Here is a 14,878-nt window from a genome sequence, read left to right as displayed (position 1 = left end):
CCTCTGTGTCCTCATAGGGCCCTGCCAGTAACCAGTGGTGGACCTCTGTGTCCTCATAGTCAGGGCCCTGCCAGCAACCAGTGGTGGACCTCTACACTCTAACCACTAGGCTACCATACCGCCTCTACACTCTAACCACTAGGCCACCCTGCCGCCTCTACACTCTAACCACTAGGCCACCCTACCGCCTCTACACTCTAACCACTAGGCCACCCTACCGCCTCTACATTCTAACCACTAGGCCACCAAGCAGCCCCTACACTCTAACCACTAGGCCACCCTACCGCCTCTACACTCTAACCACTAGGCCACCCTACCGCCTCTACACTCTAACCACTAGGCCACCCTACCGCCTCTACACTCTAACCACTAGGCCACCCTACAGCCTCTACACTCTAACCACTAGGCCACCCTACCGCCTCTACACTCTAACCACTAGGCCACCCTACCGCCTCTACACTCTAACCACTAGGCCACCCTACCGCCTCTACATTCTAACCACTAGGCCACCAAGCAGCCCCTACACTCTAACCACTAGGCCACCCTACTGCCTCTACACTCTAACCACTAGGACACCCTACCGCCTCTACATTCTAACCACTAGGCCACCAAGCAGCCCCTACACTCTAACCACTAGGCCACCCTACCGCCTCTACACTCTAACCACTAGGCCACCCTACCGCCTCTACACTCTAACCACTAGGCCACCCTACCGCCTCTACATTCTAACCACTAGGCCACCAAGCAGCCCCTACACTCTAACCACTAGGCCACCAAGCAGCACCTACACTCTAACCACTAGGCCACCAAGCAGCCCCTACACTCTAACCACTACACTCTAACCACTAGGCCACCCTACCGCCTCTACACTCTAACCACTAGGCCACCAAGCAGCCCCTACACTCTAACCACTACACTCTAACAACTAGGCCACCAAGCAGCCCCTACACTCTAACCACTAGGCCACCAAGCAGCCCCTACACTCTAACCACTACACTCTAACCACTAGGCCACCAAGCAGCCCCTACACTCTAACCACTAGGCCACCAAGCAGCCCCTACACTCTAACCACTAGGCCAGCAAGCAGCCCCTACACTCTAACCACTACAGTCTAACCACTAGGCCACCAAGCAGCCCCTACACTCTAACCACTACACTCTAACCACTAAGCCACCAAGCAGCCTCTACACTCTAACCACTAGGCCACCCTACAGCCTCTACACTCTAACCACTAGGCCACCAAGCAGCCCCTACACTCTAACCACTAGGCCACCAAGCAGCCCCTACACTCTAACCACTACACTCTAACCACTAGGCCACCAAGCAGCCCCTACACTCTAACCACTACACTCTAACCACTAAGCCACCAAGCAGCCTCTACACTCTAACCACTAGGCCACCCTACAGCCTCTACACTCTAACCACTAGGCCACCAAGCAGCCCCTACACTCTAACCACTAGGCCACCAAGCAGCCCCTACACTCTAACCACTACACTCTAACCACTAGGCCACCAAGCAGCCCCTACACTCTAACCACTACACTCTAACCACTAGGCTACCTGCCGCCTCTACACTCTAACCACTAGGCCACCCTACCGTCTCTACACTCTAACCACTAGGCCACCAAGCAGCCCCTACACTCTAACCACTAGGCTACCTGCCGCCTCTACACTCTAACCACTAGGCCACCCTACCGCCTCTACACTCTAACCACTAGGCCACCAAGCAGCCCCTACACTCTAACCACTACACTCTAACCACTAGGCCACCCTACCGCCTCTACACTCTAACCACTAGGCCACCCTACCGCCTCTACACTCTAACCACTAGGTCACCCTACCGCCTCTACACTCTAACCACTAGGCCACCAAGCAGCCTCTACATTCTAACCACTAGGCCAACAAGCAGCCCCTACACTCTAACCACTAGGCCACCAAGCAGCCCCTACACTCTAACCACTAGGCCACCAAGCAGCCCCTACACTCTAACCACTACACTCTAACCACTAGGCCACCAAGCAGCCCCTACACTCTAACCACTAGGCCACCCTACCGCCTCTACACTCTAACCACTAGGCCACCAAGCAGCCCCTACACTCTAACCACTACACTCTAACCACTACACTCTAACCACTACACTCTAACCACTAGGCCACCAAGCAGCCCCTACACTCTAACCACTACACTCTAACCACTAGGCCACCAAGCAGCCCCTACACTCTAACCACTAGGCCACCCTACCGCCTCTACACTCTAACCACTAGGCCACCAAGCAGCCTCTACACTCTAACCACTAGGCAACCAAGCAGCCTCTACACTCTAACCACTAGGCCACCAAGCAGCCCCTACACTCTAACCACTAGGCCACCAAGCAGCCCCTACACTCTAACCACTAGGCTACCCTGCCGCCTCTACACTCTAACCACTAGGCCACCCTACCGCCTCTACACTCTAACCACTAGGCCACCAAGCAGCCCCTACACTCTAACCACTAGGCTACCCTGCCGCCTCTACACTTTAGCCACTAGGCCACCCTACCGCCTCTACACTCTAACCACTAGGCCACCCTACCGCCTCTACACTCTAACCACTAGGCTACCCTACCGCCTCTACACTCTAACCACTAGGCTACCTGCCGCCTCTACACTCTAACCACTAGGCCACCCTACCGCCTCTACACTCTAACCACTAGGCCACCCTACCGCCTCTACACTCTAACCACTAGGCCACCAAGCAGCCCCTACACTCTAACCACTACACTCTAACCACTAGGCCACCAAGCAGCCCCTACACTCTAACCACTACACTCTAACCACTAGGCCACCCTACCGCCTCTACACTCTAACCACTAGGCCACCCTACCGCCTCTACACTCTAACCACTAGGCCACCAAGCAGACCCTACACTCTAACCACTAGGCCACCAAGCAGCCCCTACACTCTAACCACTAGGCCACCAAGCAGCCCCTACACTCTAACCACTAGGCTACCCTACCGCCTCTACACTCTAACCACTAGGCCACCAAGCAGCCCCTACACTCTAACCACTAGGCCACCAAGCAGCCCCTACACTCTAACCACTAGGCCACCAAGCAGCCCCTACACTATAACCACTACACTCTAACCACTAGGCCACCAAGCAGCCCCTACACTCTAACCACTACACTCTAACCACTAGGCCACCAAGCAGCCCCTACACTCTAACCACTAGGCCACCCTACAGCCTCTACACTCTAACCACTAGGCCACCAAGCAGCCCCTTCACTCTAACCACTAGGCCACCAAGCAGCCCCTACACTCTAACCACTACACTCTAACCACTAGGCCACCAAGCAGCCCCTACACTCTAACCACTAGGCCACCAAGCAGCCCCTACACTCTAACCACTAGGCCACCCTACTGCCTCTACACTCTAACCACTAGGACACCCTACCGCCTCTACATTCTAACCACTAGGCCACCAAGCAGCCCCTACACTCTAACCACTAGGCCACCCTACCGCCTCTACACTCTAACCACTAGGCCACCCTACCGCCTCTACACTCTAACCACTAGGCCACCCTACCGCCTCTACATTCTAACCACTAGGCCACCAAGCAGCCCCTACACTCTAACCACTAGGCCACCAAGCAGCACCTACACTCTAACCACTAGGCCACCAAGCAGCCCCTACACTCTAACCACTACACTCTAACCACTAGGCCACCCTACCGCCTCTACACTCTAACCACTAGGCCACCAAGCAGCCCCTACACTCTAACCACTACACTCTAACAACTAGGCCACCAAGCAGCCCCTACACTCTAACCACTAGGCCACCAAGCAGCCCCTACACTCTAACCACTACACTCTAACCACTAGGCCACCAAGCAGCCCCTACACTCTAACCACTAGGCCACCAAGCAGCCCCTACACTCTAACCACTAGGCCAGCAAGCAGCCCCTACACTCTAACCACTACAGTCTAACCACTAGGCCACCAAGCAGCCCCTACACTCTAACCACTACACTCTAACCACTAAGCCACCAAGCAGCCTCTACACTCTAACCACTAGGCCACCCTACAGCCTCTACACTCTAACCACTAGGCCACCAAGCAGCCCCTACACTCTAACCACTAGGCCACCAAGCAGCCCCTACACTCTAACCACTACACTCTAACCACTAGGCCACCAAGCAGCCCCTACACTCTAACCACTACACTCTAACCACTAAGCCACCAAGCAGCCTCTACACTCTAACCACTAGGCCACCCTACAGCCTCTACACTCTAACCACTAGGCCACCAAGCAGCCCCTACACTCTAACCACTAGGCCACCAAGCAGCCCCTACACTCTAACCACTACACTCTAACCACTAGGCCACCAAGCAGCCCCTACACTCTAACCACTACACTCTAACCACTAGGCTACCTGCCGCCTCTACACTCTAACCACTAGGCCACCCTACCGTCTCTACACTCTAACCACTAGGCCACCAAGCAGCCCCTACACTCTAACCACTAGGCTACCTGCCGCCTCTACACTCTAACCACTAGGCCACCCTACCGCCTCTACACTCTAACCACTAGGCCACCAAGCAGCCCCTACACTCTAACCACTACACTCTAACCACTAGGCCACCCTACCGCCTCTACACTCTAACCACTAGGCCACCCTACCGCCTCTACACTCTAACCACTAGGTCACCCTACCGCCTCTACACTCTAACCACTAGGCCACCAAGCAGCCTCTACATTCTAACCACTAGGCCAACAAGCAGCCCCTACACTCTAACCACTAGGCCACCAAGCAGCCCCTACACTCTAACCACTAGGCCACCAAGCAGCCCCTACACTCTAACCACTACACTCTAACCACTAGGCCACCAAGCAGCCCCTACACTCTAACCACTAGGCCACCCTACCGCCTCTACACTCTAACCACTAGGCCACCAAGCAGCCCCTACACTCTAACCACTACACTCTAACCACTACACTCTAACCACTACACTCTAACCACTAGGCCACCAAGCAGCCCCTACACTCTAACCACTACACTCTAACCACTAGGCCACCAAGCAGCCCCTACACTCTAACCACTAGGCCACCCTACCGCCTCTACACTCTAACCACTAGGCCACCAAGCAGCCTCTACACTCTAACCACTAGGCAACCAAGCAGCCTCTACACTCTAACCACTAGGCCACCAAGCAGCCCCTACACTCTAACCACTAGGCCACCAAGCAGCCCCTACACTCTAACCACTAGGCTACCCTGCCGCCTCTACACTCTAACCACTAGGCCACCCTACCGCCTCTACACTCTAACCACTAGGCCACCAAGCAGCCCCTACACTCTAACCACTAGGCTACCCTGCCGCCTCTACACTTTAGCCACTAGGCCACCCTACCGCCTCTACACTCTAACCACTAGGCCACCCTACCGCCTCTACACTCTAACCACTAGGCTACCCTACCGCCTCTACACTCTAACCACTAGGCTACCTGCCGCCTCTACACTCTAACCACTAGGCCACCCTACCGCCTCTACACTCTAACCACTAGGCCACCCTACCGCCTCTACACTCTAACCACTAGGCCACCAAGCAGCCCCTACACTCTAACCACTACACTCTAACCACTAGGCCACCAAGCAGCCCCTACACTCTAACCACTACACTCTAACCACTAGGCCACCCTACCGCCTCTACACTCTAACCACTAGGCCACCCTACCGCCTCTACACTCTAACCACTAGGCCACCAAGCAGACCCTACACTCTAACCACTAGGCCACCAAGCAGCCCCTACACTCTAACCACTAGGCCACCAAGCAGCCCCTACACTCTAACCACTAGGCTACCCTACCGCCTCTACACTCTAACCACTAGGCCACCAAGCAGCCCCTACACTCTAACCACTAGGCCACCAAGCAGCCCCTACACTCTAACCACTAGGCCACCAAGCAGCCCCTACACTATAACCACTACACTCTAACCACTAGGCCACCAAGCAGCCCCTACACTCTAACCACTACACTCTAACCACTAGGCCACCAAGCAGCCCCTACACTCTAACCACTAGGCCACCCTACAGCCTCTACACTCTAACCACTAGGCCACCAAGCAGCCCCTTCACTCTAACCACTAGGCCACCAAGCAGCCCCTACACTCTAACCACTACACTCTAACCACTAGGCCACCAAGCAGCCCCTACACTCTAACCACTAGGCCACCAAGCAGCCCCTACACTCTAACCACTAGGCCACCCTACTGCCTCTACACTCTAACCACTAGGACACCCTACCGCCTCTACATTCTAACCACTAGGCCACCAAGCAGCCCCTACACTCTAACCACTAGGCCACCCTACCGCCTCTACACTCTAACCACTAGGCCACCCTACCGCCTCTACACTCTAACCACTAGGCCACCCTACCGCCTCTACATTCTAACCACTAGGCCACCAAGCAGCCCCTACACTCTAACCACTAGGCCACCAAGCAGCACCTACACTCTAACCACTAGGCCACCAAGCAGCCCCTACACTCTAACCACTACACTCTAACCACTAGGCCACCCTACCGCCTCTACACTCTAACCACTAGGCCACCAAGCAGCCCCTACACTCTAACCACTACACTCTAACAACTAGGCCACCAAGCAGCCCCTACACTCTAACCACTAGGCCACCAAGCAGCCCCTACACTCTAACCACTACACTCTAACCACTAGGCCACCAAGCAGCCCCTACACTCTAACCACTAGGCCACCAAGCAGCCCCTACACTCTAACCACTAGGCCACCAAGCAGCCCCTACACTATAACCACTACACTCTAACCACTAGGCCACCAAGCAGCCCCTACACTCTAACCACTACACTCTAACCACTAGGCCACCAAGCAGCCCCTACACTCTAACCACTAGGCCACCCTACAGCCTCTACACTCTAACCACTAGGCCACCAAGCAGCCCCTTCACTCTAACCACTAGGCCACCAAGCAGCCCCTACACTCTAACCACTACACTCTAACCACTAGGCCACCAAGCAGCCCCTACACTCTAACCACTAGGCCACCAAGCAGCCCCTACACTCTAACCACTAGGCCACCCTACTGCCTCTACACTCTAACCACTAGGACACCCTACCGCCTCTACATTCTAACCACTAGGCCACCAAGCAGCCCCTACACTCTAACCACTAGGCCACCCTACCGCCTCTACACTCTAACCACTAGGCCACCCTACCGCCTCTACACTCTAACCACTAGGCCACCCTACCGCCTCTACATTCTAACCACTAGGCCACCAAGCAGCCCCTACACTCTAACCACTAGGCCACCAAGCAGCACCTACACTCTAACCACTAGGCCACCAAGCAGCCCCTACACTCTAACCACTACACTCTAACCACTAGGCCACCCTACCGCCTCTACACTCTAACCACTAGGCCACCAAGCAGCCCCTACACTCTAACCACTACACTCTAACAACTAGGCCACCAAGCAGCCCCTACACTCTAACCACTAGGCCACCAAGCAGCCCCTACACTCTAACCACTACACTCTAACCACTAGGCCACCAAGCAGCCCCTACACTCTAACCACTAGGCCACCCTACCGCCTCTACACTCTAACCACTAGGCCACCAAGCAGCCCCTACACTCTAACCACTACACTCTAACAACTAGGCCACCAAGCAGCCCCTACACTCTAACCACTAGGCCACCAAGCAGCCCCTACACTCTAACCACTACACTCTAACCACTAGGCCACCCTACAGCCTCTACACTCTAACCACTAGGCCACCAAGCAGCCCCTACACTCTAACCACTAGGCCACCAAGCAGCCCCTACACTCTAACCACTACACTCTAACCACTAGGCCACCAAGCAGCCCCTACACTCTAACCACTACACTCTAACCACTAAGCCACCAAGCAGCCTCTACACTCTAACCACTAGGCCACCCTACAGCCTCTACACTCTAACCACTAGGCCACCAAGCAGCCCCTACACTCTAACCACTACACTCTAACCACTAGGCCACCAAGCAGCCCCTACACTCTAACCACTACACTCTAACCACTAGGCCACCCTACCGCCTCTACACTCTAACCACTAGGCCACCCTACCGCCTCTACACTCTAACCACTAGGCCACCAAGCAGACCCTACACTCTAACCACTAGGCCACCAAGCAGCCCCTACACTCTAACCACTAGGCCACCAAGCAGCCCCTACACTCTAACCACTAGGCTACCCTACCGCCTCTACACTCTAACCACTAGGCCACCAAGCAGCCCCTACACTCTAACCACTAGGCCACCAAGCAGCCCCTACACTCTAACCACTAGGCCACCAAGCAGCCCCTACACTATAACCACTACACTCTAACCACTAGGCCACCAAGCAGCCCCTACACTCTAACCACTACACTCTAACCACTAGGCCACCAAGCAGCCCCTACACTCTAACCACTAGGCCACCCTACAGCCTCTACACTCTAACCACTAGGCCACCAAGCAGCCCCTTCACTCTAACCACTAGGCCACCAAGCAGCCCCTACACTCTAACCACTACACTCTAACCACTAGGCCACCAAGCAGCCCCTACACTCTAACCACTAGGCCACCAAGCAGCCCCTACACTCTAACCACTAGGCCACCCTACTGCCTCTACACTCTAACCACTAGGACACCCTACCGCCTCTACATTCTAACCACTAGGCCACCAAGCAGCCCCTACACTCTAACCACTAGGCCACCCTACCGCCTCTACACTCTAACCACTAGGCCACCCTACCGCCTCTACACTCTAACCACTAGGCCACCCTACCGCCTCTACATTCTAACCACTAGGCCACCAAGCAGCCCCTACACTCTAACCACTAGGCCACCAAGCAGCACCTACACTCTAACCACTAGGCCACCAAGCAGCCCCTACACTCTAACCACTACACTCTAACCACTAGGCCACCCTACCGCCTCTACACTCTAACCACTAGGCCACCAAGCAGCCCCTACACTCTAACCACTACACTCTAACAACTAGGCCACCAAGCAGCCCCTACACTCTAACCACTAGGCCACCAAGCAGCCCCTACACTCTAACCACTACACTCTAACCACTAGGCCACCAAGCAGCCCCTACACTCTAACCACTAGGCCACCAAGCAGCCCCTACACTCTAACCACTAGGCCACCAAGCAGCCCCTACACTATAACCACTACACTCTAACCACTAGGCCACCAAGCAGCCCCTACACTCTAACCACTACACTCTAACCACTAGGCCACCAAGCAGCCCCTACACTCTAACCACTAGGCCACCCTACAGCCTCTACACTCTAACCACTAGGCCACCAAGCAGCCCCTTCACTCTAACCACTAGGCCACCAAGCAGCCCCTACACTCTAACCACTACACTCTAACCACTAGGCCACCAAGCAGCCCCTACACTCTAACCACTAGGCCACCAAGCAGCCCCTACACTCTAACCACTAGGCCACCCTACTGCCTCTACACTCTAACCACTAGGACACCCTACCGCCTCTACATTCTAACCACTAGGCCACCAAGCAGCCCCTACACTCTAACCACTAGGCCACCCTACCGCCTCTACACTCTAACCACTAGGCCACCCTACCGCCTCTACACTCTAACCACTAGGCCACCCTACCGCCTCTACATTCTAACCACTAGGCCACCAAGCAGCCCCTACACTCTAACCACTAGGCCACCAAGCAGCACCTACACTCTAACCACTAGGCCACCAAGCAGCCCCTACACTCTAACCACTACACTCTAACCACTAGGCCACCCTACCGCCTCTACACTCTAACCACTAGGCCACCAAGCAGCCCCTACACTCTAACCACTACACTCTAACAACTAGGCCACCAAGCAGCCCCTACACTCTAACCACTAGGCCACCAAGCAGCCCCTACACTCTAACCACTACACTCTAACCACTAGGCCACCAAGCAGCCCCTACACTCTAACCACTAGGCCACCAAGCAGCCCCTACACTCTAACCACTAGGCCAGCAAGCAGCCCCTACACTCTAACCACTACAGTCTAACCACTAGGCCACCAAGCAGCCCCTACACTCTAACCACTACACTCTAACCACTAAGCCACCAAGCAGCCTCTACACTCTAACCACTAGGCCACCCTACAGCCTCTACACTCTAACCACTAGGCCACCAAGCAGCCCCTACACTCTAACCACTAGGCCACCAAGCAGCCCCTACACTCTAACCACTACACTCTAACCACTAGGCCACCAAGCAGCCCCTACACTCTAACCACTACACTCTAACCACTAAGCCACCAAGCAGCCTCTACACTCTAACCACTAGGCCACCCTACAGCCTCTACACTCTAACCACTAGGCCACCAAGCAGCCCCTACACTCTAACCACTAGGCCACCAAGCAGCCCCTACACTCTAACCACTACACTCTAACCACTAGGCCACCAAGCAGCCCCTACACTCTAACCACTACACTCTAACCACTAGGCTACCTGCCGCCTCTACACTCTAACCACTAGGCCACCCTACCGTCTCTACACTCTAACCACTAGGCCACCAAGCAGCCCCTACACTCTAACCACTAGGCTACCTGCCGCCTCTACACTCTAACCACTAGGCCACCCTACCGCCTCTACACTCTAACCACTAGGCCACCAAGCAGCCCCTACACTCTAACCACTACACTCTAACCACTAGGCCACCCTACCGCCTCTACACTCTAACCACTAGGCCACCCTACCGCCTCTACACTCTAACCACTAGGTCACCCTACCGCCTCTACACTCTAACCACTAGGCCACCAAGCAGCCTCTACATTCTAACCACTAGGCCAACAAGCAGCCCCTACACTCTAACCACTAGGCCACCAAGCAGCCCCTACACTCTAACCACTAGGCCACCAAGCAGCCCCTACACTCTAACCACTACACTCTAACCACTAGGCCACCAAGCAGCCCCTACACTCTAACCACTACACTCTAACCACTACACTCTAACCACTACACTCTAACCACTAGGCCACCAAGCAGCCCCTACACTCTAACCACTACACTCTAACCACTAGGCCACCAAGCAGCCCCTACACTCTAACCACTAGGCCACCCTACCGCCTCTACACTCTAACCACTAGGCCACCAAGCAGCCTCTACACTCTAACCACTAGGCAACCAAGCAGCCTCTACACTCTAACCACTAGGCCACCAAGCAGCCCCTACACTCTAACCACTAGGCCACCAAGCAGCCCCTACACTCTAACCACTAGGCTACCCTGCCGCCTCTACACTCTAACCACTAGGCCACCCTACCGCCTCTACACTCTAACCACTAGGCCACCAAGCAGCCCCTACACTCTAACCACTAGGCTACCCTGCCGCCTCTACACTTTAGCCACTAGGCCACCCTACCGCCTCTACACTCTAACCACTAGGCCACCCTACCGCCTCTACACTCTAACCACTAGGCTACCCTACCGCCTCTACACTCTAACCACTAGGCTACCTGCCGCCTCTACACTCTAACCACTAGGCCACCCTACCGCCTCTACACTCTAACCACTAGGCCACCCTACCGCCTCTACACTCTAACCACTAGGCCACCAAGCAGCCCCTACACTCTAACCACTACACTCTAACCACTAGGCCACCAAGCAGCCCCTACACTCTAACCACTACACTCTAACCACTAGGCCACCCTACCGCCTCTACACTCTAACCACTAGGCCACCCTACCGCCTCTACACTCTAACCACTAGGCCACCAAGCAGACCCTACACTCTAACCACTAGGCCACCAAGCAGCCCCTACACAATAACCACTAGGCCACCAAGCAGCCCCTACACTCTAACCACTAGGCTACCCTACCGCCTCTACACTCTAACCACTAGGCCACCAAGCAGCCCCTACACTCTAACCACTAGGCCACCAAGCAGCCCCTACACTCTAACCACTAGGCCACCAAGCAGCCCCTACACTATAACCACTACACTCTAACCACTAGGCCACCAAGCAGCCCCTACACTCTAACCACTACACTCTAACCACTAGGCCACCAAGCAGCCCCTACACTCTAACCACTAGGCCACCCTACAGCCTCTACACTCTAACCACTAGGCCACCAAGCAGCCCCTTCACTCTAACCACTAGGCCACCAAGCAGCCCCTACACTCTAACCACTACACTCTAACCACTAGGCCACCAAGCAGCCCCTACACTCTAACCACTAGGCCACCAAGCAGCCCCTACACTCTAACCACTAGGCCACCCTACTGCCTCTACACTCTAACCACTAGGACACCCTACCGCCTCTACATTCTAACCACTAGGCCACCAAGCAGCCCCTACACTCTAACCACTAGGCCACCCTACCGCCTCTACACTCTAACCACTAGGCCACCCTACCGCCTCTACACTCTAACCACTAGGCCACCAAGCAGCCCCTACACTCTAACCACTACACTCTAACCACTAGGCCACCAAGCAGCCCCTATTCTAAATGTCAGAAGAAAGAATACATACAGTCTGTGACGGTTGACACTTTCACTGCAGAACTGTCCAAAGAGCGACGACAGTACTACTCACCTCTAAGTGACTCTTCTGTTCTGACATCAGTCGCTGGTTGGACTGAACCTCCTGGAACAGCCTCTCTGACTGCTTCTGCTGATCCAGGACCTGTTGATAACATAACAACACTGAACCTCCTGGAACAGCCTCTCTGACTGTTTCTGCTGATCCAGGACCTGTTGATAACATAACAACACTGAACCTCCTGGAACAGCCTCTCTGACTGTTTCTGCTGATCCAGGACCTGTTGATAACATAACAACACTGAACCTCCTGGTTCAGTCAAGGTTAGGAGGGTTACCTCTGTAGTAGTCTGGTCTGGTATGTAGTCAAGGTTAGGAGGGTTACCCCTGTAGTAGTCTGGTCTGATATGTAGTCAGGGTTAGGAGGGTTACCCCTGTAGTAGTCTGGTCTGGTATGTAGTCAGGGTTAGGAGGGTTACCTCTGTAGTAGTCTGGTCTGATATGTAGTCAGGGTTAGGAGGGTTACCTCTGTAGTAGTCTGGTCTGGTATGTAGTCAGGGTTAGGAGGGTTACCTCTGTAGTAGTCTGGTCTGATATGTAGTCAGGGTTAGGAGGGTTACCTCTGTAGTAGTCTGGTCTGGTATGTAGTCAGGGTTAGGAGGGTTACCTCTGTAGTAGTCTGGTCCAGGGTGGTCTGGTATGTAGTCAGGGTTAGGAGGGTTACCTCTGTAGTAGTCTGGTCTGGTATGTAGTCAGGGTTAGGAGGGTTACCTCTGTAGTAGTCTGGTCCAGGGTGGTCTGGTATGTAGTCAGGGTTAGGAGGGTTACCTCTGTAGTAGTCTGGTCTGGTATGTAGTCAGTGTTAGGAGGGTTACCCCTGTAGTAGTCTGGTCCAGGGTGGTCTGGTATGTTGTCAGGGTTAGGAGGGTTACCTCTGTAGTAGTCTGGTCTGATATGTAGTCAGGGTTAGGAGGGTTACCTCTGTAGTAGTCTGGTCCAGGGTGGTCTGGTATGTAGTCAGGGTTAGGAGGGTTACCTCTGTAGTAGTCTGGTATGTTGTCAGGGTTAGGAGGGTTACCTCTGTAGTAGTCTGGTATGTTGTCAGGGTTAGGAGGGTTACCTCTGTAGTAGTCTGGTATGTTGTCAGGGTTAGGAGGGTTACCTCTGTAGTAGTCTGGTCCAGGGTGGTCTGGTATGTAGTCAGGGTTAGGAGGGTTACCTCTGTAGTAGTCTGGTCTGGTATGTAGTCAGGGTTAGGAGGGTTACCTCTGTAGTAGTCTGGTCCAGGGTGGTCTGGTATGTAGTCAGGGTTAGGAGGGTTACCTCTGTAGTAGTCTGGTCCAGGGTGGTCTGGTATATAGTCAGGGTTAGGAGGGTTACCTCTGTAGTAGTCTGGTCCAGGGTGGTCTGGTATGTAGTCAGGGTTAGGAGGGTTACCTCTGTAGTAGTCTGGTCCAGGGTGGTCTGGTATGTAGTCAGGGTTAGGAGGGTTACCTCTGTAGTAGTCTGGTCTGGTATGTAGTCAGGGTTAGGAGGGTTACCTCTATAGTAGTCTGGTCTGGTATGTAGTCAGGGTTAGGAGGGTTACCTCTGTAGTAGTCTGGTCTGGTATGTAGTCAGGGTTAGGAGGGTTACCCCTGTAGTAGTCTGGTCCATGGTGGTCTGGTATGTAGTCAGGGTTAGGAGGGTTACCTCTGTAGTAGTCTGGTCCAGGGTGGTCTGGTATGTAGTCAGGGTTAGGAGGGTTACCTCTGTAGTAGTCTGGTATGTAGTCAGGGTTAGGAGGGTTACCTCTGTAGTAGTCTGGTCCAGGGTGGTCTGGTATGTAGTCAGGGTTAGGAGGGTTACCTCTGTAGTAGTCTGGTCTGGTATGTAGTCAGGGTTAGGAGGGTTACCTCTGTAGTAGTCTGGTCCAGGGTGGTCTGGTATATAGTCAGGGTTAGGAGGGTTACCTCTGTAGTAGTCTGGTCTGGTATGTAGTCAGGGTTAGGAGGGTTACCTCTGTAGTAGTCTGGTCTGATATGTAGTCAAGGTTAGGAGGGTTACCTCTGTAGTAGTCTGGTCTGGTATGTAGTCAGGGTTGGGAGGGTTACCTCTGTAGTAGTCTGGTCTGGTATGTAGTCAAGGTTAGGAGGGTTACCTCTGTAGTAGTCTGGTCTGGTATGTAGTCAGGGTTAGGAGGGTTACCTCTATAGTAGTCTGGTCCAGGGTGGTCTGGTATGTTGTCAGGGTTAGGAGGGTTACCTCTGTAGTAGTCTGGTCCAGGGTGGTCTGGTATGTTGTCAGGGTTAGGAGGGTTACCTCTGTAGTAGTCTGGTCCAGGGTGGTCTGGTATGTAGTCAGGGT

The 14,878-nt window shown here is 54.3% G+C and overlaps 2 protein-coding genes across 3 annotated transcripts in view; both read right to left on the bottom strand.

The window, feature by feature from the left end:
* The window catches only part of LOC139415790 (phosphatidylcholine:ceramide cholinephosphotransferase 2-like), a 742,387-nt gene that overhangs the window by 488,751 nt on the left and 238,758 nt on the right, over positions 1–14,878 (bottom strand). The gene's annotated exons all lie outside the window — the stretch shown is intronic.
* Positions 1–14,878, bottom strand: part of LOC139417054 (coiled-coil domain containing 171) — a 72,622-nt gene that overhangs the window by 38,345 nt on the left and 19,399 nt on the right. For both annotated transcript variants that reach the window (XM_071166298.1, XM_071166299.1), the window contains exon 14: positions 12,588–12,677. In XM_071166298.1, coding sequence (XP_071022399.1) covers positions 12,588–12,677 — 90 coding nt within the window. The remainder of the gene's footprint in view (positions 1–12,587; positions 12,678–14,878) is intronic.

This window comes from Oncorhynchus clarkii, chromosome 9 (genome assembly GCF_045791955.1).
Source record: "Oncorhynchus clarkii lewisi isolate Uvic-CL-2024 chromosome 9, UVic_Ocla_1.0, whole genome shotgun sequence".
Taxonomy (NCBI): Eukaryota; Metazoa; Chordata; class Actinopteri; order Salmoniformes; family Salmonidae; genus Oncorhynchus; species Oncorhynchus clarkii.
This window is presented reverse-complemented; position numbering and strand designations above follow the sequence as displayed.